The 26176-nt window shown below is 42.1% G+C and overlaps 1 protein-coding gene across 1 annotated transcript in view; it reads left to right on the top strand.

Annotated features, from left to right (window-relative positions):
* KIF16B (kinesin family member 16B) overlaps window positions 1–26176 on the top strand; it is a 312760-nt gene that overhangs the window by 155762 nt on the left and 130822 nt on the right. The window contains exons 16-17 of the mRNA XM_025876849.2: window positions 15638–15720; window positions 17150–17238. Of these exons, the coding sequence (XP_025732634.1) occupies window positions 15638–15720; window positions 17150–17238 (172 nt within the window). The remainder of the gene's footprint in view (window positions 1–15637; window positions 15721–17149; window positions 17239–26176) is intronic.

Raw genomic sequence — 26176 nt, 5'->3', positions numbered from 1 at the left:
AGTACAAAGAACTTTTTAATTTCAGAAGCATTTGAAAGTAGATTGCTAACATGATGCCCCACCACCCCTGAATACTTCAGTGTTTATTTCCCTTAAACAGTAGCATTCTCCTATGTAATTACAGTATAAGCTTCCAAGTTAGGGAATTAACACTGGTACATTCCTGCCATCTGATTCTCAGACACCCTTTGAGTTGTTGTCATTTGTCCAATAGTGTCTGCTGTGGGTCCAGGATTCAGTCTGGCGTCATGTGTTGTATTTGGTTGCCACACCCCTCTTGTCTCTTTCAGTCTGGAAGAGTCCCTTTGCTTTCCTCTGACTTTTAGGACTTTGGCAGGTCAAATATGTTGTAGAATGTCCCTCTGCATAAACATAGCGTCTGTCCGATGCCTCCTCATGATGACACTTAATACTGTGCCTTCTTGACAGGAATATCAGAGAAATGGTGTCCTGTTTCTCTCACATCATTACTGAGGAGATACTCACTTTGGTCATTTGATTAAAATGGAGCTTGCCAGGCTTCTTTACAATGAAGCTACTCCTTTTCTCCTTTTTATTGATAAGGATATTGGGAAGGATATTGACATCATAAATATTCCATTCTTTATCATACTTTCACCCACTGGTTTTAGAATCCATTGATTTTGAGGGTTGATGGTGTCTGATTTAATTATTATTCCAATAGTTGCCAAATGGTAATTTTCTTCTACATTTATTCGTTTGATTTTTACTGTAAGAAGGAGCTTTCTCTTTCTTTCTTTATTATTTATATATAACATATATATTATTATTTAGTATTTATTTAAATCAACAGTGTCACGTGGCTTGCTATTTTGTTTGGTAGGTTTTGGTCTGTTTCTATCATTATTTATTTTGATACCCAAATTGTCCCAGATTTGGCAAATGGGAGTCCCTCCAAGCTCATTTCTGTGTCCTTATGGCTTGTCCCTATCATCTCTGAGCCCTTCCTGACTTTCTGACACAGTAAGATATTCCAGGCTTATCTTTACACTTTCCTGGAATCAGCCAGTTTTCCAAGGATCCTTGGTTCCTGTCAGTGGAGAATGGGATTTAGAAACTAAGATCCAGGCACTAGATGTGCTCATGGCTGTTGAGGTGTTGCGGCTCCCAGGTCCTGTTGGTCAACAGAGTTAGGGAAAGTGTGGGTCTCTGTGTGTATGTACAACACATACAACTATATTTATGTCTGTATCTATTTCAGTATTTCAGTATCCATATTGCTGACCAGGAGTTCATACCGGTACCTCTAATTCCAACCCAATATCATAGCATTCTTTCTAGTTTTTTCCTTTTTCTTATTTGTAGCTCCACTCCCTTTTCTGACAGTGATGAACCTGACTTCCATTATGTAACCAGTATCTTGTCACTTCTGCCCCCTCGTCATGCAAGGACCCTCTTCTTTCTGCTCAGGCTGTGATACCCCATGCTGGGCCACCACCGCCCTCACTCTTCTGGTGCAGACATGAAAAATTCCTCCCATTCCCTTGCTCATGCCTGCTTTGCTCAATGCTGCCTAATGGCTTTTATACTGAATCATGGAAGAGGGAAGGCAAGAAAGAAGTTGACATATCTTAAGCCCTTTTTGGTATATTACACATAATCTTTATAGTAACAGTTTTTCGTGGTTATATACTATACTGTATCTGCTGTGACATAGGAATTGGATAGATGGGGGAAATTGGACAGATGGAAAGCATATAGTTCATTGGTGCTAGCAAAGTCATGAGCAGAAATCAGTTGCAAGGAGTTATCTCAGAAATGAAGGACATGTAACATGGACCAGGATGATCATGCTTTACAGGAGGAATATAGAATCCATCGAAGACATTCTAAGAGCTTCTAATGCAGCACCCACCCATGCACCCACTGCCAAATCATCCACTCATCCACCCATCCATTGATCTCTTCATCTGTTCTTGTACTCTTAGTATGTTTTAGTCTCAGGGTAAGTGGAGCTTGGGAAACATTTGAGTGTCCTGGAGCTGGCCAAGAATGTCAGAGTTCAGTAGTACCAGGTGCCTAGCCCAAACCAGGGACACAGTGAGTGCCCAAAGATGGTTACCAAAGCAGCATTTTCTGTGTTTTTGCAACCAGGACAAGGACTCTGGCAGTATGGGATGGAGAAGCTGGTTCTTGCCAGACAGCAGAGTAATAGTCATGATGAGAGCCCAGAAAGTGATATAATTGACTGGCAGACAGGAGGTCAGTATGTAGGACTTTTCAGTGGCCGTTTCTGCTTGTGAATACACAGACCAGACCACTTGTTTGTTCACTCTTAGGATCTCAGGCGGGGTTCCTGCTGCTGTTCCTCTAGGCAGCAGGGGTGGTGAGAGACATGTCTCCTTGTCTGGTAGAGATCTCTGTACGTGCTGCATCTCTCTCAGTTAGGTCAGGGGAGGTTGACCTTGTTATGATGATTGTATTGTTACAGGATTTTACAAGAGGCTTGTCCTGGTTTTCAGTATCATCGTTATTAATGTATGGGTAGAACTTTGGAATTCATTTTGAAAGATTTAATTGTTTAATACATCTGGAGTTAGACCTAATTTAGTTTGTTTTCCACAGCAGTGTATCATTTATTATAACGTTACCCCGTCCTGTATTCGCCTCTCTTTTGAAGAAATTTACTTTACCACAAATGAACACTGAAACATAGCGCTGTATCTGTTTCATGGCTTTCCACTTTGTTCCAGTGCTCTGTATTTCTGCTTTTGTACCAGTATCACACAATTTTAATGCTTGTTGTATTATAATATGCTTTAATTTCTCTTCTTACCTGTGTGGTTTTTTGGCTACTCATGCCTATTTTTTTTTTCAAAGAAATTTTAGGATCTTTTTATTTTTGTGCTAAAATATCCTTTCAGAAGTTAGGTTTTAATTTCATTTGATTTGTTCACATTATAACAAATACATTTCCATCTTGGGACTTCTATTTATTCAATATGTCTCTTTTTTTATTTGAATTTTCATCAGTATCTTCCAAAGAAACTTTGGGAAGTTTTTAATATGTGTTCTTATTGAACTGTGTTTGTTCACATATACAAGATACTCCACATAGCTGTATACTTTAACTGCTCAAAAATGGGGAGGAAAAATCTTTTCATGCTATAATAATCTATTTTGATGATAGTATTGAAAATTTTTTGAGCACATTGGGCCTTTAAGGATATCAATTTAAAACCATATGGGGAAGGTGAGGTTCAACCTATTCAGAGACCTCACTCTAGGACTTCTGAGTCTTGGGCATTGTTCCTCCAGATATCTCAGGTGCAGCCTGGGGTGTCTGTGGAGCCACACACAGGAAGTTAGAGAATGGGTAATGGTTGGGATCATAATTGGGGACATTAATTAGCTAAGCTGTGTTTGAATCACAGATAGCCCACAAAGGTGAATATTTTCTGCTGGATCCACCTGGCTTTGTTGCCTGGCCCTCCACCTGTTTCCTCTGTGTGCTTTCCCTGCTCTACCCATGACTGTTTGGAGCTTCTGGAGCTCACACCATCCACAGTCCTGGCTGCTGAAGAGGCTGAGTGGATGACAGTGACCACCGCTTCTGCCATTTATGGGTTAAATAGTTTCCTCTGGATTCGCCTGGAAGCTAACTTTTATGCGTAATGGTGTTTCTGTGAGAAAATCAGTTTTAAGTTCCAAACAACACATTGAAAAAGGAACTTTTAGAGCACATACCGTTCAACAGGGGAACTGCCTAGAACTTATTATTTAATATTGGGAATTTCTTCTCTACCCTTTGCCCACCCCCACAAAAAAAGATTATTAGCTTGTTTATTTAGTTCAAAGAATTTGCTTATTATTCTATTGTCATCTGCTTATGTCTCTAATTCTCTTGTGGATTGAAGCATGGTAGATAAATAATAAATATATCACCCATATAGTATTTTATCAAGTTTTTTTATCTTTAATTTTTACCTTAATTGAAAGTCCATTTAAAAAATATGCCTATTCAATTATGCAGCCATCAAAAGGAATGAGATCTTGCCATTTGCAATGACGTGGATGGAACTGGAGGGTGTTATGCTGAGCGAAATAAGTCAATCAGAGAAAGACATGTAGCATATGACCTCACTGATATGAGGAATTCTTAATCTCAGGAGAAAAACTGAGTGTTGCTGGAGTGGTGGGGGGTGGGAGGGATGGGGTGGCTGGGTGATAGACATTGGGGAGGGTGTATGTGCTATGGTGAGCGCTGTGAATTGTGCAAGACTGTTGAATCACAGATCTGTACTTCTGAAACAAATAATGCAACATATGTTAAGAAAAAAGAAAAAGAAGAAGATAGCAGGAGGGGAAGAATGAAGGGGAGTAAGTCAGAGGGGGAGATGAGCCATGAGAGACGATGGACTCTGAAAAACAGACTGAGGGTTCTAGAAGGGAGGGGGTTGGGGGGATGGGTTAGCCTGGTGATGGGTATTAAAGAGGGGACATTCTGCATGGAGCACTGGGTGTTATGCACAAACAGTGAATCATGGAACACTACATCAAAAACTAATGATAAAATATATGGTGATTAACATAACAATAAAAAAATTAAAAAAAATATGCCTATTCAGGTTAGTAATGACTGAAACGAAATTTTTGACTTGTCCTAAGAAAGTAGTAGTGCTAATTGACATTTAAGGTTAATGGTCAGAATTTTCTTTTCCTTGGGCTATCTTAATTGCTTTATTACCATGGTGCCATGATTTTGGCTTGAGTTCCTCTGGTGCTCTGCTGTGCTACAGACATAAAAGTACTATGTTTGAAAGTCTTAAAACACCCATGTACCGAGTAAAAATGTCATTAGCAAGTCTTAGGATAGTGAAATGCAAGATGACTTTGTGTTTGAAGGAATTACATGAAAGAAGCAAGACAATACCTTTTTTTTTAAATGCACATACTTTAAGACTAAAAGATCCCACCAGGGAAAGAACATATATAGTCCTTCAAAAATTAAGGGTTAGACTTCTCCACTTAACATTTCTTAATTTTTTTTTTTTTTTTTTTTTTTAGAGAGAGTGTGTGTGCACACCTGAGGGGGGTGGGGCAGAGAGAGAGGGAGATGGGGAGAATCTTAAGCAGACTCCCTGCTGAGCACAGAGCCCAACGCAGGGTTCAATCTCACAACCCTGACATCAAGACCTGAGTCAAAATCAAGATTTGGATGCTTAATGACTAAGCCACCCAGGGACCCAAACAATTCTAAACTTTTGAGGATTATTAAAATGAGAACTGGAACATGTTTTAAAAACACAAAGTATATAATGTATTGATTTTGGTTTTGAAAATATGTAGTAAAAATAAAAAGATGTGAATGGGACTAACACATGCCTACTTTGGAATGGTCTTAACCTCTGGAGAAAAAGGGGGTTTTTGATCAGGCAGGACTACAAAAGAATTTTCAGCTATATTTGTAAGATTTTTTTTTTTTTTTTTTTTTTTTTAGAGAGAGCAGTAGCGCGTGTGAGCACATGGGGGGATGTGGAGGTCAGTGGGGATAGAGAGAGAGAGAGAGACAGAGAGAGACAGAGAGGGAGAGCATCTTAAGCAGGCTCCATGCTCAGTGCAGAGCCTGATAAGGGTCTCAATCCCACGACCCTGAGATCGTGACCTGAGCTGAAATGAAGAGTGACCACAGAGCCACTTAAGCACCCCTGTAAGATTTGGTTTGTTTTTTTTTTTTAAGATTTTATTTATTTGACAGAGACACAGCGAGAGAGGGAACACAAGCAGGGGGAGTGGGAGAGGGAGAAGCAGGCTTCCCGCGGAGCAGGGAACCTGATGCGGGGCTCGATCCCAGGACCCTGGGATCATGACCTGAGCCGAAGGCAGATGCTTAACGACTGAGCCACCCAGGCGCCCCAAGATTTGATTTTTTAACAAAAAAAGCAAGACCAAAGTGAAAAAGAGAAAGAATTTGGACTTCATTAAAATATTGTAATAATTGGGAAACAGAATTAATGTTACATGAATTTACAGAAATACATGGCAGTATATTCATACTCCAAAAATCTTGGCTTTTGCCCATGAAGCAATTTAAGGAACGGTATCAAGAACAGAGAAAGCAGATGGATGTTAACCCAAGTCACAATGATCTGAACGTATTAACTGGGTTTGACTGGATTCTGGATTTACCCTGCACTACCAACAGCTTCCTGTCTTTTCACTACCAGTTTCCAATATTTGCTGATATTTGGTATTTAAATGTCTCTTTTCATTAGTAAATTACTTCATTTGGAAATGTGTTAGTCAGACTGTCCCATTAAAAAGCACAGGTAGTAATTACCGCTTCCTTATCTAGATCACTTAAGATACTTGTGAATATCAACTAATAGGAGATTTACCTACATTTAGCAGATTTTCACCATCGCGAGGAAATTTTTTTACCTGTATCTGTTAACAGCCTTACTTATTTCAGGTTCCATAAACAGTACTTCCCCTGCCTTAAAATTACAGGAGTGTTTCCATCTGGTAACATCACTAAAATAAAAAGTGTTTGCTAGTACTGTGAGAATTAACTGTAATGACATTTATAATGGATCTTGTCGTAAGCCTGGTATATGAAGCTTTTCTCCTCCTCCTCCTCCTCTCTGAGTTCTTCCAAGAAACCGTGCATGGCATATGTAGCATTGCATCTGACCTGCTCTTCAATTGCCGTGTTCTCTGGAGCTTGGCTTCCTCACTCCCACGATGCCGGAGAATCATTGCACCGAGTAATTTCATAGAATAATTCCATACTGTGATTTTGTAGAAAGAGAGGCAATTGCTGGAGAAGAAAGCATGAATTTGACCATGGCGTCTAGTCCATAGGCCTTGAGCTGTTCTTGGTAAAGTTTTAGACCTTAGGTTTTTCTTCTTCTTTGTCTTCTTTCTCCCCACTCCCCATATACTTAATATGAATTGGTACAAAAATCAAGAGAGTTACAATTCAAAAAGTATTTTCCGTGCAATTCTAGGACCTATTCTGTCATGTTAATTATTATTATTTTTGTCTTTTTCCTGTAAAATGTTATTTTACAGCTGGTAGTTGTTAAACAAGGTAATCAGTTTTCCCATTCATATCAGTGGACTCCCTTGGTCGTCTTGCGGGTTTGTCAGAGCCGTTGAATGTTCATCTGTCCTTTTAGACGTGCTGCAGAAATGCATCTGGGGACTTTACACCTAGGTGCATCTGAATGTGTTATGCTTCAGTGCCAAAGTATATTTTTGTCTATTCAAGCACTCAGAAAGAGGAAACAGGTGACTGTCTGGGGAGTGAGCTGAGGAGGCTTTGATAAAATTTTCATTTGCTTTAGGGCTGCTGTGAGTTGTTCAGTGGCAAATTAAAAAAGAATTTTAGTGCAACCAGCAAGGGAAATGGATCTTCCAGCAATTTAGCCAAGGTATGTAATGAACAAAAGAGCCCTTTTGAACATTATAGGCAGCCAACAGATATCAGTGGCTGGCCTCCCATTGAACTCACCTGTACTTGCTCATAAACACTCAGTATCATTAGATTTTTCCCTCAGACTTGAGATCTGCACATCTGACACCTGTCTCTTGCACATGGATGTTTCAGCAGATGCTTTTGAAAGCCAAAGCCCTGACTCTTTTAAAGACTCTACCCAAAGCCTGTAGTTCTTAAAAGCCATGTCCCCAGATCAACAATAGCAGCAGTCCCTAGGAGCATTTTGAAATGCCCCATCCTAGACCTCCTGAGTCAGAGAATGTAGGGATGGGGCCCAGCATTTCAGTTTTTCACAAGTTGTATGGGTGATGCTGATGAACATCTAATGTGAGACCAGCTGACCAAAACCAATCACATTGAAGATGGTTTCTTGGTGCCCAAATTCGGTGTATGCAGCAACCAAATGTCAGACTCTTTAACCTCTTATTCTCTTATTGATTCATCTTCTCTTGTTAAAGACATCATATCTATTTTTCATAATCTCTCTGTTCCTTTTTAAATGTCACTTTCAGCTTCACATCCCATAGGGAGGCTTGACAATGTGCCTTGGCATGGGTTTCTTGGCATTTACCCATATTGGATCTTGGATCTTTGGACTTTCTTGAATCTGTAGGTTTATGTCTTTCTCCAGATTTGGGAATTTTTCAGCCATTCTTTGCTCTATAGTCTTCCTTCTCTTGTTCTGGGGCTCCAGTTACATGACTATTAAGTATTTCAGTATTGTTTTCACAGGTCCCTGAGGCTCTGTTTACTTATTTTTATCCTTTGGTAAACTTTTTTCTTTTTGCTTTTCAGATTAGGTCATTTCAGTTGGTCTGTCTTCAAGTTCATGGACTTTCTCCTCTCTACCTTCTACTGAGCCCATCCAATTTTGCTTATTGTATTCTTTAGTTATAATAATCGATTGTTCTTAATCGATTGTTCTTTATATCCTTTATTTGTTGAAACATTTTACCTTTCAGGATTAGTCTCCTGTGTTTGAATATTTTTATAATAGCTGATTTAAAATCTTTATCAAATACATCTAATATCTCTGTGATCTCCACATAACATTTGTTGATTGCTTTTTTCGCCATACACATTGAGATTTTCCCAGTTCTTCATATCCTGAGTAATACTAGATTACATCCTGGACATTTTTGATATTTTGTTATGAGACTCTGAGTCCTATTTAAATCCTTTGGGAAACATTGATTTTGCTTTGTTTTGTTTTGGCAAACAGTGGACCTGGTTGGATTCAGACTGTAAATTAGAATTAGCCTCCGTGCTTTGTGATTCTGGCTTTAGTGCCAATTCAGTTTTCAAAGACTTTGTGGTGCTATTCTGGTCTGCCCTGTGTGTGCACTACCCAAGAGTCATTCTGGGACCTGAGCAGTGGTCTGTATCTTAGGTCAGTTCTTGAAGTCTTTGTGTGCTGTTGAGGGTCAGATCTAAGTGGCCTAGGAGTTCATAAACAGTTCTGTGAGGTTGATTTCCTGAACTTCTCCTTCTATGTCAACACTGAAGAGTCTTTCCTTTTCTGTCATCTGGCTAGAAATCTGGTGCTGTATAGTCCTCTTTCTTGTTCTTCCTGCTCTTGTGCCCAAGTCTGGGGCCAAGAAGTGAGAGGGCAGAGAGAGAGGAAGAAGCAACAAGGGTATGCCCCACCCTCTAATTGGAGAGAGATCTTCCCCTTCCTCATAAGTTTAGGCATCTGGGGGCCCCCCGTTGCTACCTGCGTTGCTGCCAGGGGACCCTCTCGCTCCTCCTCAAACCTGAACTGGAAGGCATCTCCTGGAGTTCTCATTTGCACTGATGTCAGCTGTTAGGTTTCCTCCTCAGCTAAGGGAGGGAATACTGGAGGGGGCAAATGGTAAATTCCCCATCCTTCCATTGGTGCTTCAGATCCCTGTCTTCTTCAGCCTAACTGTTACTGTTTACTTCTCAGGGCCCTCAACTGACTGCTGCCTGCATTCTGCCCGCACGGCAGTGGCATTCAGTGGGAGAGAAAGGGCGGGGAGTGCTTATTCCATCTGGTGCAGAACCGAAACCCCTCCCCTAGGGTGGCTGTAGACTGCCAAAAAAGGAGAAATTTACCTAAAGTTGAATTCTGAAGTGAATGACATATCTGTCATAATGGCACGTGGTGAAGAAGTAATGTAGATGTGACATAGATGTGCTTGACCAAAGTGCGTAGTGAAGAAATGTCTGAAGCCTGGAGGGTGGGTGAGGTGGAGGACAGGAGCAGTGGAGGACCAGGGCTGCTGACTCATGGCGGGTTTGTACGGCTTGGGAACCACAGACTAGAAGGTGCTCACCATTCGGTAGATGCGTAATGTCGCTGAGATGAAGGATGGTGCCATGTTTATGTAGCCCAAGGGGGCTTGGAGATGAGCAGTAACGAAAGGGGACTGGAGGTAAGAGATCATTGTTGCTTAGAGTGAAGGGAAGCATTTTGGAAGAACTATTTTGGAAGGAACAATAAAATATTGACAGCTTGGAGTGTGTAGGAGGCTAGAACTGAGTAGTTGAGCTTGTTACTAACAGAATAAGCAGTATTGTCAGTAACAAAGAATATGAAATAAAGAAATTTAATAATAGCTTGACCAGTTAGTATAATGCCTTCCATTCAGTACCTTAGAATTTGTCATCTTATTGTCTACTGTCTGGAATCACCCTCTAATTATTTCATACACTTTCTGCATTTTCCTTCAGAAGGATGAGACTTGTTCCATATACTCTTTTTGTATCTCCCCTGAGGCTTTCAGAAGAAAAAAAATCCATCCCCATGTACCCCACCCCTGTCCCCACACACATCTAAACACTTATTTGGGGTGATGGGACTAGAGCATCTTGGAATTTTACACGGCTCCACGTTTAGCATGTGCATACAGTTGGGCAAATAATTCTTGATCGATTATTTGGCCAGAAACCTCAATGACAAAGACTGACAATGGATTTACTTTCTTTTCCAGAGTCTCACAATCCAGGTTTGCAATTTTTACTTTACCAAGAGTAAACAAGGGTTTAAGTGATTTATCTAAAGCAGGAAATTATAAATCCATATTTGAATTATAAATGTTGAAAGGGAGGTGGCCGGGCCTCTGTAGCTTTTTGGGAAGGTGTCATGTGTATTTATAGCCTTCACAAACAGCAGCAGACGACCCGATGGTGTGCTTTGACACTGACATCCGCTACCCTTGATGCTGAGTGCCTGTCACTCTTCTTGCAAGCCAGCTGTGAACCCCAAGCCATGTGTCCTGGTTGAATTCATTAGTATCCATATGAAATTTTCTTACCACAAGCACCATGTCAGATCTTAATCTTCCCCATCTCACCGCCCGAAGCCATTTTGAGTTAGAGAAAAATTACTATAATTCAGGTGTCTGAAATAATAATGTCAATGTCACAAGAGTCCAAGGCCTTCGAACATATTATGTAATGTGTTCTCAAGTCCTGGCATATATTAGTGGAAATTAGTCCTTTTCTTTATCAGGTCCCCCAAATGGTGCCATTATCATTAACTTATTTTAATATAAATGTTTTGCAGATGTTTTAAATCCAAAGGAAAATCATCCCACATAAGCACATTTTAAGAACTTCACCCATCCTATCTCACCCTGACCTACATCTCAGTACCATCCTAGAAAATTAGGTTCCTAGGCAGAGCTTTGCTTTTCTGGCAGTTGTATCCAAAATAAAAACCTCTCTCACTGGGCATGCTCTAGTAGTGTGTTATAGCCTGTCCGTGTGTATGGGGTGGGGATGGGGCTTTCTAAAGTGATTAAATTTAGAATTTGGAGCCTGAAGCAGAATTTCACAAGGCCCCTTATTTTTCAGCCTCTAAACTCCTATCATATTGGACCATTCACTTTTGGGAATACAGTTTTCTTACATTTTTACATTAATTATAACCCAGAATTAATTAATTTGTACATTGTCACCTCAGAAATATTCATATGACAACATTTAATAGGAAAAAAAAGTTGATTTATTTGTGCAGTAGCGGAATTAGAAAATCTCACATAAAATTTGAGGAGGGTAATGAATAGTGATATTAATGATTATTGTCCCTATACTCCTTAGAAATCCCTAGAAATGTTTACATGTTTAGTTTCATTTTCAGTGTACCTGAAATACTAAAACAGAAAATCTCCTGTGAAATCAGCCTTCCATGGTTTCATTCAAAGAGATTTAAGTGAAGCTTTTTTCTTTTCTTTTTTTTTTTTTGGTTGTTAACAAGTGCCTCTGTGTCCCCTTTTACAATGTCATTTCCCTTCCATTTCCTTTAAAGACTGTCTAGAATTTGTCTACCTTGTGGTATTTAACGGGCTCTGAGGTAATCTCAGAGAAGTCATCATATATTACAAGGAGGCTTAGGTATGCTCTAGAAATTACAAACTGAGTGCATCAGAAAAGTCCATCTGCTGTGATTAATCATGTTAACCTCAGATCAAGGAGTAGTTCATAGTTAAAGAGTTTAAAATCTGAAAGGAACCTCAGAAAATATCCAGTTTAATGACTAGATAAGGAAACTGAATTCTGGAGAGGTTAAGCTTAGCTTGCTGTTGGCTGCATCAAGAGGTTGGGGCTCCAGGTCTCAACCTTACACACAGATGTTAAGTAGATATGTACACTTATGGATGTGCATGTGTATATATATATATGTTTTATATATATTTGTATTTTATATATACATTTATATTCTACGTATATATTTATATTTATATATATTTGAGAGTAAGTAGTTCAGTAGGTGGGTTGGTAGATAGACTGATAGATTGATAGATGTCCCAGGTTTTTCTTCCAGAGCTTCATATTTCCACCTTCCAAAGGCATCTCAGATTTAATGCATAAAACCAAGCTCACAATTTCTCTCACAACCCAGTGTTGGTCCTTTTCCATTGTTCTCAGTCTTTGTGAACAGTTCCCCATCCAGCTAGTTGTTGCAGGCCAAAACCCAGGAGCATCTCCCTCACCTCCCTTCTCCCCATATCTAGCCCATCGTGGAGTCCTGTTGATCCTATCTCCTAAATATCTTCCTGACTTGTTTATTTTCCTCCTTGTCTCCTCTTCCTTGCTGAACCACTGTTGCCTTTGACCTGGACCTTTGCAATAGCCTCCTACCTTGTTTATCTTCATCTATTCTTGCCCTCTTTGGTTCCTTCTTCAAGCAGTTGAAGGAACAAACTTTCTACAACTGTCATCAAATCATGTAATGCTGCTTCACAAAGCCCTTCACTGTCTTCCTCTGTACCTACATGAAATAAAAGTTACTTCTCTGTATCTTGAAAGATTCTATGTGGTCTGTTCCCTTCCCTCCCTCAAGCTTCATCATGTGTACTGTTCTTCCCTGTTCCCTCTGCTGTAGGCATTTAACCATCTTCTAAGCGCTCAGCATCACCAGCACCACCATCATCATCTTTAACTGCCAGCCGACCTTTATATATGGCACTCCCTCACTGCCCCTGCTTCATCCTCAGAGCTTGTCTTAGGCACCACTTTCCACCTCCCTCAGGTGGTGGAAACCTGTTCCTAACCTCCCCTATAATCAGCTCTCTTCTTATGTGCTCTTTGAGCACTGGGCACAGGGTCTCTCCTTCAGTTGTAGCTTTGCATCTGGTTGTGGAATTTTTTGATTATTCACCTCCCCCTCCCACGAGGGCAAGGCATATGTCTGACTCGTTCAACTCTGTATCGCCAGTGCTTATCACAGGGGTTAGCGTGCAGTCAGCTTCATGAGGTACTTGTTCAGTGAATGAAGGAATTAACAGCAGCATAATGTAAAAATGAAGGAAATTCTTTAAGTCACTGGGTTTTTGTTGAGTAAAGGAATCTAATGAAATAGAAACCAGCCTTAATGAAGCCTCTTCTTATGTGGCAGGCAGTTTGTGCACATTATTTAGATGGAAACAAGGAATGGTCATGGGTAGTTTTGTTTTCTTGTATAACTCTTAGAGGGATTTTTGTGTATATTTCATGTAAATACATGGGTGGCAAGATTATTTTCAGTGATTTAATATGATATGAAATATGTCTCTGAAATATCATTCTATTTTTCCATTAACATATTTTAGCAATTTTCAACCTGCATGGCTGGGCATTTGATTAACAGAAAAAAAAAGAATTGTATTAAATGTAATTAATACACTGAATGTGATTGCCTTATTAATCTCTAATTTCACTTTGAGAGCATTAAATATACATATATCCTAGACATGGCTGTTTAACTTTTGACTTCTCTGTATGGCACCCAGTTCTGAGTCCGTGGTCATAAGAGGCATGGAAAGCACCTTTCTTAATTATGGTCATGGTGCCTTTCCATAACTGGAAAATATACGAATGCAATTTTACATGAGGGGGGATACGTAGATTGTAGATTGGTTAATATCCACTGCTGTCACTCTAGGTCTACTGAAACGGTGTTTTCCTTTCCATATTGACTCCTTTTCCACAAAATAATGACAACCACCAGAACCAACCCTTCAGTTGTTCCCTGGGGTTATGATCTAAACCTGTCCCATATTGAATTTGAAACTCCTTTGAGAATATGAAGCCATATGTTGAGTAGGCTGGTGGATATACTGGTCTGAAGCTCTAAAATAGCTATCTGGGGCTATGGTATTACTTGCAGGGTCCAGGTGGAAATAGTAGCCAAGGGACGAGGTTGGTGACTGTGGTCACTCAGAGGTCACGTGCCCTGTCCAAAAGAGGCAGCCTTCAGCAGCCCAGGGATTTTTGCCAAGTGGCAATAAGATCTACTGATACCATACCTTCTAGTTTTTGAAGGGAAATCAGAAAGAAACTCAGAGCTTTATGTGAAAACTGCAGATTTTTAACTGTTGGCAGCTAATAATTTCAGTTTTTAAAAGTTTCCTGGGGCACACCAAACATCTATGAGCTGAAGCTTTTCTCTGGCCATCAGTTTATGGCATTTGGTGCATATTCCCCACCCTGGCTCTCCAGGTCCTCATGGTGTGTTTCTGTGTCATCTATCTAGTATCTGTTCTTGCTGCTGTTTCTGATGCCCTGCATTTTGGGTGGACTTGACTCCCTTCTCTCCCAACATGACAGGCCCGTTCTCCTGCTGAGGCTTAGCCCTTCCCCATGGTTACCCCAGACTGGAACCACCTCTCTTGTCCTCTCGCTGCCATGTGAGACCCAGCTTAGGTGTGTCCCCACCTACGGCAGCCTGGCATGCGTCACTTAGATGCTCGACACCTTATCACCTGCCGTCTTGCGTGGTAGACTTTCAGTGTGTGTTCTGTCTTCACAAATAAGTTGCATTCTTTTTCAGGGCAAGGATTGAACACCTCTTTCTGAGGTGTGGTAGACTCTCAGGTGTGGATGGAACCAGATGAACATGGTGAATCTCTTCTGGAACATCGTTTCCCTTACTTAGGTGCCTCCAGTGACTAGGAGCTCGCTGCCTTCCTTGGCACCCATGCCAGCTTTGAACACTTCTGACCATAGAAAGTGTTTGTTTGCTTATTTGCTTAATCATGCTGAAATGTGCCCCCCACCTAACGTTTTTGTTACCCTTGGGTTTTTACATTGAATTCTTTTGCCTCTTCTGCAGTCATTTTCCAAACAAGCAGGACGCTGATCGATCAAAGGGAGCCTTTCTCATGTGTCTGATGTGGCCATCTAAATTTTAATAGGGTTTTAACAAGAAGCAATGTAAACGGACCGTACATGTACACAAGTTCTTTCCTGTCAAGTTCTGAAGTAGATTTTAGTAGTGGTTACCTGGACTCCGCTGATTTCACCATGTTTTCTTTTGAAAGCACTTTTTCCTTTGGGATCTCTTCTTTTATTGGCATTAATAAACATTTCCCAAATTTGTGACTATACGTTTTGCTTGGTATTACAGCATCACTTTGTGGAATGTATTTCTTTTTTTCTTCTCAACAATCAAAAGTATAATTATCTGGATATTAAGTTTTAAATCTTGTAATATAATGCTTGAATCCAGCACTTCTGCCTTGGTAACATGAGTATTGTGACACTCAGCTGTAAAAATCAGAATACTTGCAGATTTAAAATTGGCTTATGTAGGCAGACTTTGGAACTTAAGGCTTTCCCTTGTTATTACTGTTTTATAGTGCACTGGAAATTACATTTCAACTGTAAAATTCCACAGTATCATGTTGTCAACCAACCAAGTTGCTTACTTTTGTTTTTGTATGTTCTTAGGTGCTGTGATACTCTTGGGTAGAACGAATATGTTTCGCTTTAACCATCCTAAGGAGGCTGCCAAGCTCAGGGAGAAGCGGAAGGTGAGCAGCATAAAATCTCCGGGAGCCAACTCTGATCCTGTTGGGGCTGGGGCTTGATTTTGGTTTTTTGGAGTATGGAGCCAGAAAAGTCATTCTGTAGCCTGCACTGATTCTAGGGAGTTGTTGCTCAGTGGATGATTGGCTGATCAAGTAGGAGAGCAAGCTGGTGAATTCCAGAGCAGAAGGAGAAATGGCTCCTTCTAGACCCTTCTCTTCACCCCTCCACCCCCAAAGGAGTTGGGCATTATTTTGCATTAACTGGAGGGTGACTTCCACTTGTGAGGATCTGTTTTAGGAGTTAACCCAATATCAGAGTCAGTTTCTTTCAAAAGTTTGCTCACTTTTTATTTTCAGCCACAATGAGTTGGACTTTTGGTTGGGGTGTGAAGCAGAGAGGGGGTGAGTTTAGGACAGTTGGTTGGATAGGGACATCCAGAGGGCACTTTAAGTGCTGAGTGGGGGAGTTGGGTAGAGGACCTGAGAGAGAGAAAGAGAGAGGAAGAGATGAGAGAGAAATCTGTCTAGGGACACTGTACTGTCCTTAGACTGAGGAAAGTAAAGACTGCAGCTGACATTTCTGTGAGCCGGGCATTGTATAAAACTTGTACACATATTTTACTGCTTTATCTGCCCAGCAGCTGTTCCTACCCCCATGTCACAGACGACCAAGAAGAGAAACTGAGACTAACTTGTTCCCTAACCAGCAAGTGGCGAGCCTGTGCTGCAGCCCTGATCTGCTGACCTGTAGTGTTTGCCCTTCACCCCTGAGTCACATAGCCCCCTGCAAGTCAGCCTCCTTCTGTGAGGGCTGCTCAGGGGTGCCAGTGCCTTCAGTGGGAAATAACAAAGCTGCAAATCCCAGCCTTCTCTGGGGCTGCCAGGGAAGCCTCTTATCTGTTGCAGCCCAGGGTCTCCCTGGAGGGTCCCTTTTGGTACACAGATGCAGAGGGAGAGAGGGAGGAAAATATATTTGCCAGTAGCTTTCCATGGAAGGAAACAGGTTAAGTACTTCCTTTTTGGATCTCCCTTGCCCTCTCCCTCCTCACCTTGGTCCTTCAGTACACGTAGTGAGTGCTGCTGAGAACAGGACACGGCTCCTGCCAGCAATGGAGGGCGACCCTTCCCTCCACTTTTGCGCAGCATGGTCACGGAAATCCCCACGGTGATGCAGTTCCTGGCTAGCTCTCCCGGTCTGGACATGTTGGGGCCCTGGTGCCCCACTGTGCCTAGCTGAGGCTTGGGTTTGAGAGGCATCCATCGCCCAGCTCTCCCTGATGTGCCCCCCCTCCCCAGATAGACCAGTTTTGGTGTGTGCTAACGGGGGGGGGTGTGCGCCTCATGGTTTCTCACCGGGTGGAAGCAGTGAGTCCAGGGCGCTGGCCCTCTCTTCCCCACTAAGGTAACCGCTCTGCCCTGTGTCTGCTCTTAGAGTGGCCTTCTGTCCTCCTTCAGCTTGTCCATGACTGACCTCTCCAAGTCTTGTGAGAACCTGTCTGCGGTCATGTTATATAACCCAGGGTAAGTGAACGGCAGCGCCTCCTTCCCCGTGACTGTCACTGTTGCGTTTATTGTGCCAACCCCATTCAAGTCACTCGATAAAAATGAAACTTGTGCAGTCAAGCCTCGCGCCTCCGTAGCAAGTCAGCCCCGCCAATTTCCAAGTCGCTTGCCAGTGCTTGCTCTGTACGTACATAATTGTACTTTGTTGTAATCATTAAATAAATGAGATTGTGTATTCAGATTTTTTTGCTTCGGACTGTTACAGGCTTCGTTATCATTTTCGTAATTGTCTAATATTTTAGAATTGGCTCTTTGGTTACTCAGTGCATGATCCCTTGGTCTTAGGCACTTTTAGCTCAATTTATAAACTTACTGTAATAACAGAGAACTTTGATTCTTAAGCATCCAGGAGCGTGGGAAGTTACGTTCACTACTTCCAGGTGCTGGGGGGACCCTGAGGACACAAATGATAGTGTTTTAGATGGACTTCACGGCTGGGTGACCTTGGGCAGTCAGCGTGGCTGACATGGTAGTGACGGTGAAAATGCCTAAGAACAGGGAACCAGAAGAAAGGACTTTGGGATCATTCCCAATTTCGTGAGGCTCCATAATTTTATCTTTCCCACAGAGAGTATGTCCTAGAAAGCAGCGGAGGTAAATGCAACAGCTAAGTGAGATAAAACTGACAACGACGTCTTCTAGGACTGTCACGTACCGAGGAGTGGCCGTATGTCCGGCACTGCACTCAGCATCTTACATCTGTTGTCTCATAATCCTCACTGTGACTCCATCCCCGTTTGAGATGTGGAGTTTGTCCCGGCTTGCCAGCCCACGGTCTCATAGAGCTGTGGTAGGAGTCCACACCTACTGATGCCCGGCCCATGCAGTGACCACGTCACTACCTGCCTTTCGCCAGCTGGGCGTGTATTCAGACCTGGGGCCAACTCCTTGCCTGAGCAACCCCCTACCCCGACCTCAGCACTACTCACAGACACTGAGCCTGGATGAGCTGGGAGGCATCCGTCCTTGGCTCAAGTCCCTTCCCTGGTTTGTGGAAAGCAGGTGTGCCTGCAAGGAATTTCTTCATTGTCACAGGCATTTACAACTGGGAGGGACCTTTGATCATGTTTCTGGATTCCTCATTTTATAGGCAAGCTGAAGCCCAGATTTGACATCTCGCTTGAGCCAAAACAAAACACAAACAAAAAACCCAAAGGGGAAAAAAAGCCAACCACTAGTTAGTGCAATATTGTGGCTGCAGGCTCCTGGGCCTCTTCTTCCCTCCAGAACTCGTGCAAGCACAAGTCCCAGTTAACTGCCTTTGCCCATACTGGTCAGCTCCCCCATCTTACTACAGCGCTGTTGAGGAGAGTTGCGCTCATCAGATAAATCGGTCTTGAATAAGCCGTATTGGTAAAGCCCTCCGAGCACCTGGGTTATCGATGCTTTGAAAGGCATATTTTGTTGGAGGTCTTTGATCCCTTGCAGTAGTTTCAGCCTTTTATTGTGGCCGAGATGGAGTCATTCATCACTCACTTTGTTTAATATCATATGTAGGTCTTTAGTGTTAATGTCTGTGTAAGGATTATGATCCCATCTGTTCAATATTGTTTGACTAAACTGTTCCGGAATGTGTAATGTGCTCGCTTGGAATCATGTCCCAGCCCAGGACCCAGCTCCAGTCCTGGAATCCAGCTGCCAGCTTCATTATCCTCCATCCTCATGCCTTTTACTTTGAAACCATTTGGAAATGTTAACGTGGCTGTTCATTGCCTTCGTAAACCAAAACCTGATCTGTAGTCAGCTCATCCTCTTGGAGACACAGGGTCACCGACTGTGAGCCCCTCTCTCCTTTGGCATTTACAGATGCGATCCAAATCCTTCTTTTCTCCGCCTCCAAATATAGGTGGATGTGTATGTAGTTCTCTTAAAAGTGATGCCATTTTGGGTGGTTGGCTGGTTTTTAAGTTACAACAGTTTTTCTCAGTGTTTATGAAATGTAGTTTAGAATATATTAATTTTTCATCCTCAAAACTTTTCAGTGACTTTCCATGGTCTAAAAAAATAAAATTCCAACCCCTTACTGTGTCACTCAGACACTCCCCTCTGCGTGCTGTCCTCTCAGCACATCTGTGCTTGTGTTCTGGGTTCCAGCCATTTCGGGCATCCTTTCCGTTGTTCAGACTTAGCTGGACTAGCCATGCCTTTGGGGCTTGTCTTTTGCTAGTTGCGGAGCCTTGCATGCGTTTTGAGATGCACAAACTTTTCCTCTAAAGCACAGTACCTAGGATCGCTCCTCTAGAAGCTGTTCTCCCAATCAAAAGGAAGTGTTCGTTCCTCACTGTACATTCCTCCATTTCTGCCATCCTGGTTTTGGTGTTCTTTGTAACGGACACTGGACAATCATCAATCAACATGTCTTTTCTGCGTGCCTCCTGTAGGGGGCGGGGCAGGGTTCTAGCCAAGGGGCACAGTTGCCAACAGCCCCCACGGGGTCAGTTTACAGCTGGCAGGAAAAGAGAGGCAGTCACAGGTAACTTAGAAATAAGTGTAGAAAGGGAAAATGAAAGGAAATGTCTTGAGCAGTAATTGATGGAGCGGTCAGGGAGGGCTTCTTGAGGAGGGGACATTTAATTTAAGGCACTGGAGCCACAGAAAGGCGACAAGAGGAGAGTGGCTTGGATCTGGGTGGTAGCCATAGAGATGGGGCGTGGTGGAATCAAGAATCATGCCCAGGTTTCAGATGTAAATAGCTGGGCAGATGGTGTGTCCATTCCTGAGATGGGGAGGTAGGGAGAGCCGGTGTGGGCCAGGGTTTGCACAGGAGTTTGGCTCATCTTAGTGTCTTTCCTATTTGATTGGAAGTTTTTTGAGGTCAGAGGCTTGTCATATTAATTTCTGTATTTTAAAATGTCATTCACATAACATGTTTAGTAAATGTTTAGCAAACGGATTAAGAGTGAAATTTCAGTAGGATACATAGATCCTTCTGGGAGAAGTTTTTCACTAATTTCTCTGGGCATGGATGTTCCAAATAGTGGAAAATGGCATATTCTGCAAAAGAATGTGTTTTTGTCACATGGGTCAATTCCTAAATGACACTGCAGTTATTTGAATAATCTCAAGGTCATGTTCAGGATCCTCGAGCAAAAAATGAGAAGACGGTCTCATGATGAAATTAATTAGACCAAGGCAATCAGAGAATTCAAGTGAGAAACAGCATCTGTGTTAGATTGCATTGCAGTTGGCTGAGGAGATGGTTCTAGATGCATTTGGTACTGCCGTTATACATCCTGTTCACCTGGCTTCAGTTCACAGGCACATTTTGTCTCTGCTACCCCTGCAGTACTCATTTGTAAAAATTCAAATTAAAATTACTCAATACTTCACCAGCCTGACTTCATGCTCCCTGACGTCTAGCCCCCCTCAACTTGCCACCTGCTGTAGAGAATGATTGCCCATGAATTAAAACATAATTGGAAAAAAATTTCCTACTCTGATTTACGGATGTCACGAGGTGTCTGCTCCAGCAACTTGGCAAAATGAAGCAGAATTAAAGTATCGCCATGTTGTTTATACCTTTTTTGATGTTACAGGTGTAAATACTCTCAGCCTCAATTAAGTACCACGCAATAAACTGGAAGACCATTGAAAGAAATATGTTTGTTACTTGGACCCTGGCTAGATAGTTACTTAAATCTAGTAATAAGCTGCTTGGACACAAGAACATGTTAGTTTCTCAAGATGGAAAAGTAGCACTGAGATGCTTCCACAGATCAGGACATATTTATTGAGAGTCTTCTGTGTGGAGAACCTGTAAGTGTCAGATGCATGTTCTCTTTGCCCGGGAGAACGGGCACATGCCTGTGAACCCATTCTGAGTGAAGGCCAGGCAGTATGTGATTCAGGGCGGAGAGTGGTGTTGTAAACAGCCCACCCCTGGGAGGTCTAGGAAGGGATCCTCTTCATGTAGGGATCCTCTTCATGCCTTCTAATGTGTTGGGTGACTTAGAAAACCAGAGACTTCCAGAACAAATCTTTCTTGACATGGAGATTGCTTCCAGCCAGGATTGTGTAATCTGAGTCCTAAGCCTGGTTCACAGGAACCCTTTTGTCCTCAACCCAAATGTCCCTATCATGACATTTCCCCCAGTTTCCACCTTGTTCAGCTTACTCTCAGTGCCATAGCCACAGCCAGCCTGGAATAAATAGCCAGAGCCCATCTCAGGAGAAGGGTAGTATGGGAAGGGGCTAGTGGGGTGTTATAAGGAGTCCTAAGTGAAAATCAGTCTGAAGCCCCTAGTCTACTGCTTTCTTCTCTGTAGTTGAAGACATGACGCTATTGGAAGTCTGTAGTATTCCCTCAGCTGGGAGGACAAAGTGGGGAAGAATATTAACTGAAGATTTGGTCCTAGGCCCCCACCCCTTAGGAATCCCAAATCACTCCCCTCAGTTCTTCTGGAAAATTCTCTCCAAGATTCACAGATGAACTGGATTCTGTGCTGGGCTCTGAGATGTTTGCAAGTAGGAGAGGCAGACAGGAGAGAAGAGATTCTGGGAGAGGGAAATTTTGTGAGCAGACCAGAGGAGTGCTGGGAGGAGAGAGTCCTGCTGAGCATAAAAGGGACACTAAGAGGAGTCCACAGGTTAAGGCCTGGCTGGGGAGCACACTGAAGAAAAAAATAGCCAAGTGTAGATGAGCAGACAGCTGTTTCCTGGGGAGATGCACTGTGGGGTTTGGGCAGGTAGGATTAAAAGTAGGAGAGAGATGGCGGGTCAGGGTCTGTAGGCACAACCATGGTACCTGTGTATGTGTCATGTTTTTATAAATTCTGATTAGCATGTCCAGAATTTACGACCATGATTAAAATATATGGCCACAGGTATTATTTTCTATATACTTATAAGCATTTGGTAGCTCATTTCCTCACTCTGTTTTACATTGTGATAACATACACTTAACATAAAATTTACTGTCTTAACCATTTTTAAGTGTACAGTTCAGTAGTGTTAAGTGCCTTCATGTTATCATGCAGCTAATCACGAGAACTCTTCATTTTATAAAAATGGAAACTCGGTGCCCATTAAGCCCATTAAACTCCCCTTCTCTTTGTCTCCCAAGCCCAGGGAATCACCATTTTAGTTTCTATCTCAGAAATCTGACTACCTTAGGTACATTACATAAGTAGACTCCTACAGTATTTGTCTTTTTGTGACTGGCCTATTTCACTTAGCATAATGTCTTCAAAGTTCATCCCTGTTGTAGCATGTGTCAGAACTTCCTCCTTCCTTTTTAAGGCTGAATCACATTCCATTGTATGTATACACCACATCTTGTTTATCCATTCATCTGTTAAGGGACGCTTGGGTTGCTTCTACCTTTTGGCTCTTGTGAATAATGCCGATATGAACATGGGTGTACAAATATCTGTGTTTGAGTTCCTGCTTTCAGTTCTTTTGGGAATATACCCAGAAGTGGAATTGTTGGATCATATGGTCATTCTGTTTTTAGTTTTTTGAGAAACTGCCATCCTGTTTTCCATAGCACCTATACCATTTTACATTCCCACCAACAGTACCCAAGGGTTCCAATTTCTCCACATCATACCCAACACTTGTTTTCTGTTTTTTTTTTTTTTTAAATAAATGGCTATCCTTATGGGTATGAAGGGTGGTATCTCATTGTGGTTTTCTTCATTCGTTTTTTCCTTCCATTTTCTCAAGAATGTCCAATCTGGAAATACAGAAAGAAAGAAGATCTCAAAATTCAGTTTACCTCTACCAAAAAGTATAGTAAATAAATGATGAACATAAATCTAACATGGATTGATTTCCTGATGACCTCTGTCAGGCACTGCCAAGTTCAGTTTAATCAGCTCATTAAGATTGGGTATCTCAAAACTTGATTGATGGTAGGAATCCAAGTGATTTTTCTAGCTGAGGAGAGATGTGATCATCTTTGCATTGAGAGGGGTCACTCTGGCAGCTGAGTAATAGGGGCACCAGGGAAGCTACGGAAAGTTATGTGGAGGTGAGGGCTTGAACTGAGACAGTGGTCAAAGGAACCTAGAAGAAGGGATGGGCTCCAGTGCCATTTGGGGCAGGAAGTCATGAAGCCTAGATAAATTGGATGTGGGAAGTAAAGATACTGCCTTCTGTTTTCTGGCTTAGATAATTGGTTGGGGGTTGCGTGCTATCCAGCAGAAGTATGAATTCAGGGAAAGAAAGAGCAGGTTGTCAAGAGGCAGGGAGAATAATGAGCACAATCTTGAAACACTGAGCCCCAGGCCTTGAACTCTCTCTTAGAAGTGACTGTGCGTTTGACTACTCTGTCAGCCACCATGTACCCCCTGGGCAAAGCTGGAATCTGTGTGGCCTGTCAAAGCCCCAGGATGAAGGCGGTGTCCCCTGTTGAATGAAATCGATGTTCCTAAGTTCTACCACTTTTTCCTCATCCATTTAGCTACTGTTTGAGGGCCCATTATTTGTCCAGCCCTGTGTTGGGACTCCAGTGAGTAAGATAGATAGGGGCTCAGTCACCTTGGAGCATGATTCATTGCACAGGGAAGACCTTTGTAAAAAGCCTATCAGAAATCAGGATACCAGGAGCATTGTCTTTGCACATGCCAAACTGGAATTACTGGGGTGCCTTTAAATTAGGGAATGCTGTGCAGTGCAGCCCAGACCTGTCCTCCCAAGGTGCTGCATCTCATTGCAAGGAGTCCTATTCATAGAATTCTCTGATCAGCAGGTGTCCAAGCCTAGTGATTAGTGCAGAGTTTCGTGTCCCCTATCTCATCCGCCATCCAGAAATACTACTCAGCCATAAAAAAAAAGAAGAAAATTCTGCCTTTGTGACAATACAGTTGGACCTTGAGGGCATTATGTATGCTAGGTGAAATCAGTCAGGAAGAGAAAGACGAATACCTATGGTTTCACTTATACGTCGAATCTAATGTAATGAATCAACCAAAACAAAACAAAACAACCAAGCTCATAGATACAGAGGACAGACTGGTGGTTGCCAGAGGGGAGGAGGGTGAAGTGGGTGAAGGTGGCCAAAAGTACAAACTCCCAGTTATAAAATAAATAATGTAATGTGTAGTAACATAGAGCACAGTGACTGTAGTTAATATTATTGTATGGCATATTTGAAAGTTTCTAAGAGTAAATATTAAAAGATGTCATCACAAGAAGAAATTTTTTTGTAACTATGGTGGTGGATACTAACTAGACTTAATTGTGGAGATCATTTCATAGTGTCTACAAATGTAGAATCACATGTTTACCTGAAGCTAATATGTTATATGTCAATTATATCTCAGTTTAAAAAAATAATAAAATAAATGGCAAATGTGGTCAATACCTGAGGAGTGGTAAATGTTAGAGGGTCATCAAGGTGACTGCCACGGCCCTGATGGTGATTTCTGAATTACTTTATGCAGTGCACAGGACAGACTCATTGACCTGCCCCTGGAAACTTGTCCCAACCTTAAGTCATCCCTCCTTAGCCCTTTGCGGTGACCTCGTCTTTCTCTAAGACATCTCTTCCTCCCAGTGTTTGTCTTGGCCTCTCAGTGCCCATGTGATGACTTCTGAGCTCCAACACAACCATCCATGATTTTGTTCTCCAACATTGTTTTCTGTCACTCTCCCCTTGAACTCTATGCTTTGATTTAAATGGAAAAAACAGATCTTTCACAGTTCTCTCCAGGTCAAGCCTCTGTGTAAAACCTGTCCATAAAGCCATTACTAAAACCTTCCCACTCCTTCCGTTGGCCAATCCTCTTCGTCTTTCAAGCCTGAGTAGCAGTATTTTCTCCTCAAGAAGCAATCTGTGCATCTCTGATTTGAGCTAAATGCTTCTTTCTTTATTCTCTTACGGGCATTTTGTGCGTACTTTGATCATATAGTCTTTTCAGATTCATTTAACTGATGTTTATGTCTGCTTTCCCAGTAGGCTTCTTGTGGGCAGGGACCATTCCTTACTCATCTTTTAATCTCCAGAAGCTCCCACTTAGTGGACACTTAACAAATGTTCAGTAAGCTGTATGTTTTGGCCAGCAGATGTGCTCCTAGCACAGAGGATATGTCTGCTCATAGGTCTTCAGGTGCCCCACGCTTCAGATGGGTCCTATACACTTTGTAGTATCTGCACTTTTTTTAAAATTTTTTATTGTTATGTTAATCACCATACATTGCATCATTAGTTCATGATGTAGTGTTCCATGATTCATTGTTTGTGCGTAACACCCAGTGCTCCACGCAGAATGTGCCCTCTTTAATATCAATCACCAGGCTAACCCATCCCCCCACCCTCCTCCCCTCTAGAACCCTCAGTTTGTTTTTCAGAGTCCATCGTCTCTCATGGTTCTTCTCCCCCTCCGACTTACTCCCCTTCATTCCTCCCCTCCTGCTATCTTCTTTTTTTTTTCTTAACATATGTTGCATTATTTGTTTCAGAAGTACAGATCTGTGATTCAACAGTCTTGCACAATTCACAGCGCTCACCATAGGACATACCCTCCCCAATGTCTATCACCCAGCCACCCCATCCCTCCTACCCCCACCACTCCAGCAACACTCAGTTTTTCTCCTGAGATTAAGAATTCCTCATATCAGTGAGGTCATATGATACATGTCTTTCTCTGATTGACTTATTTCACTCAGCATAACATGCTCCAGTTCCATCCATGTCATTGCAAACGGCAAGATCTCATTCCTTTTTATGGCTGCATAATATTCCATTGTGTATATATACCACCTCTTCTTTATCCATTCATCTGTCGATGGACATCTTAGCTCTTTCCACAGTTTGGCTATTGTGGACATTGCTGCTATAAACATTGGGGTGCACGTAACCCTTCGGATCCCTACGTTTGTATCTTTGTGGTAAATACCCAGTAGTGCAATTGCTGGATCGTATGGTAGCTCTATTTTCAACTGTTTGAGGAAC

Source organism: Callorhinus ursinus, unplaced genomic scaffold (assembly GCF_003265705.2).
Source record: "Callorhinus ursinus isolate GAN/ISIS: 27379988/994484 unplaced genomic scaffold, GSC_fseal_2.0 scaffold29, whole genome shotgun sequence".
Lineage (NCBI taxonomy): Eukaryota > Metazoa > Chordata > Mammalia > Carnivora > Otariidae > Callorhinus > Callorhinus ursinus.
This window is presented reverse-complemented; position numbering and strand designations above follow the sequence as displayed.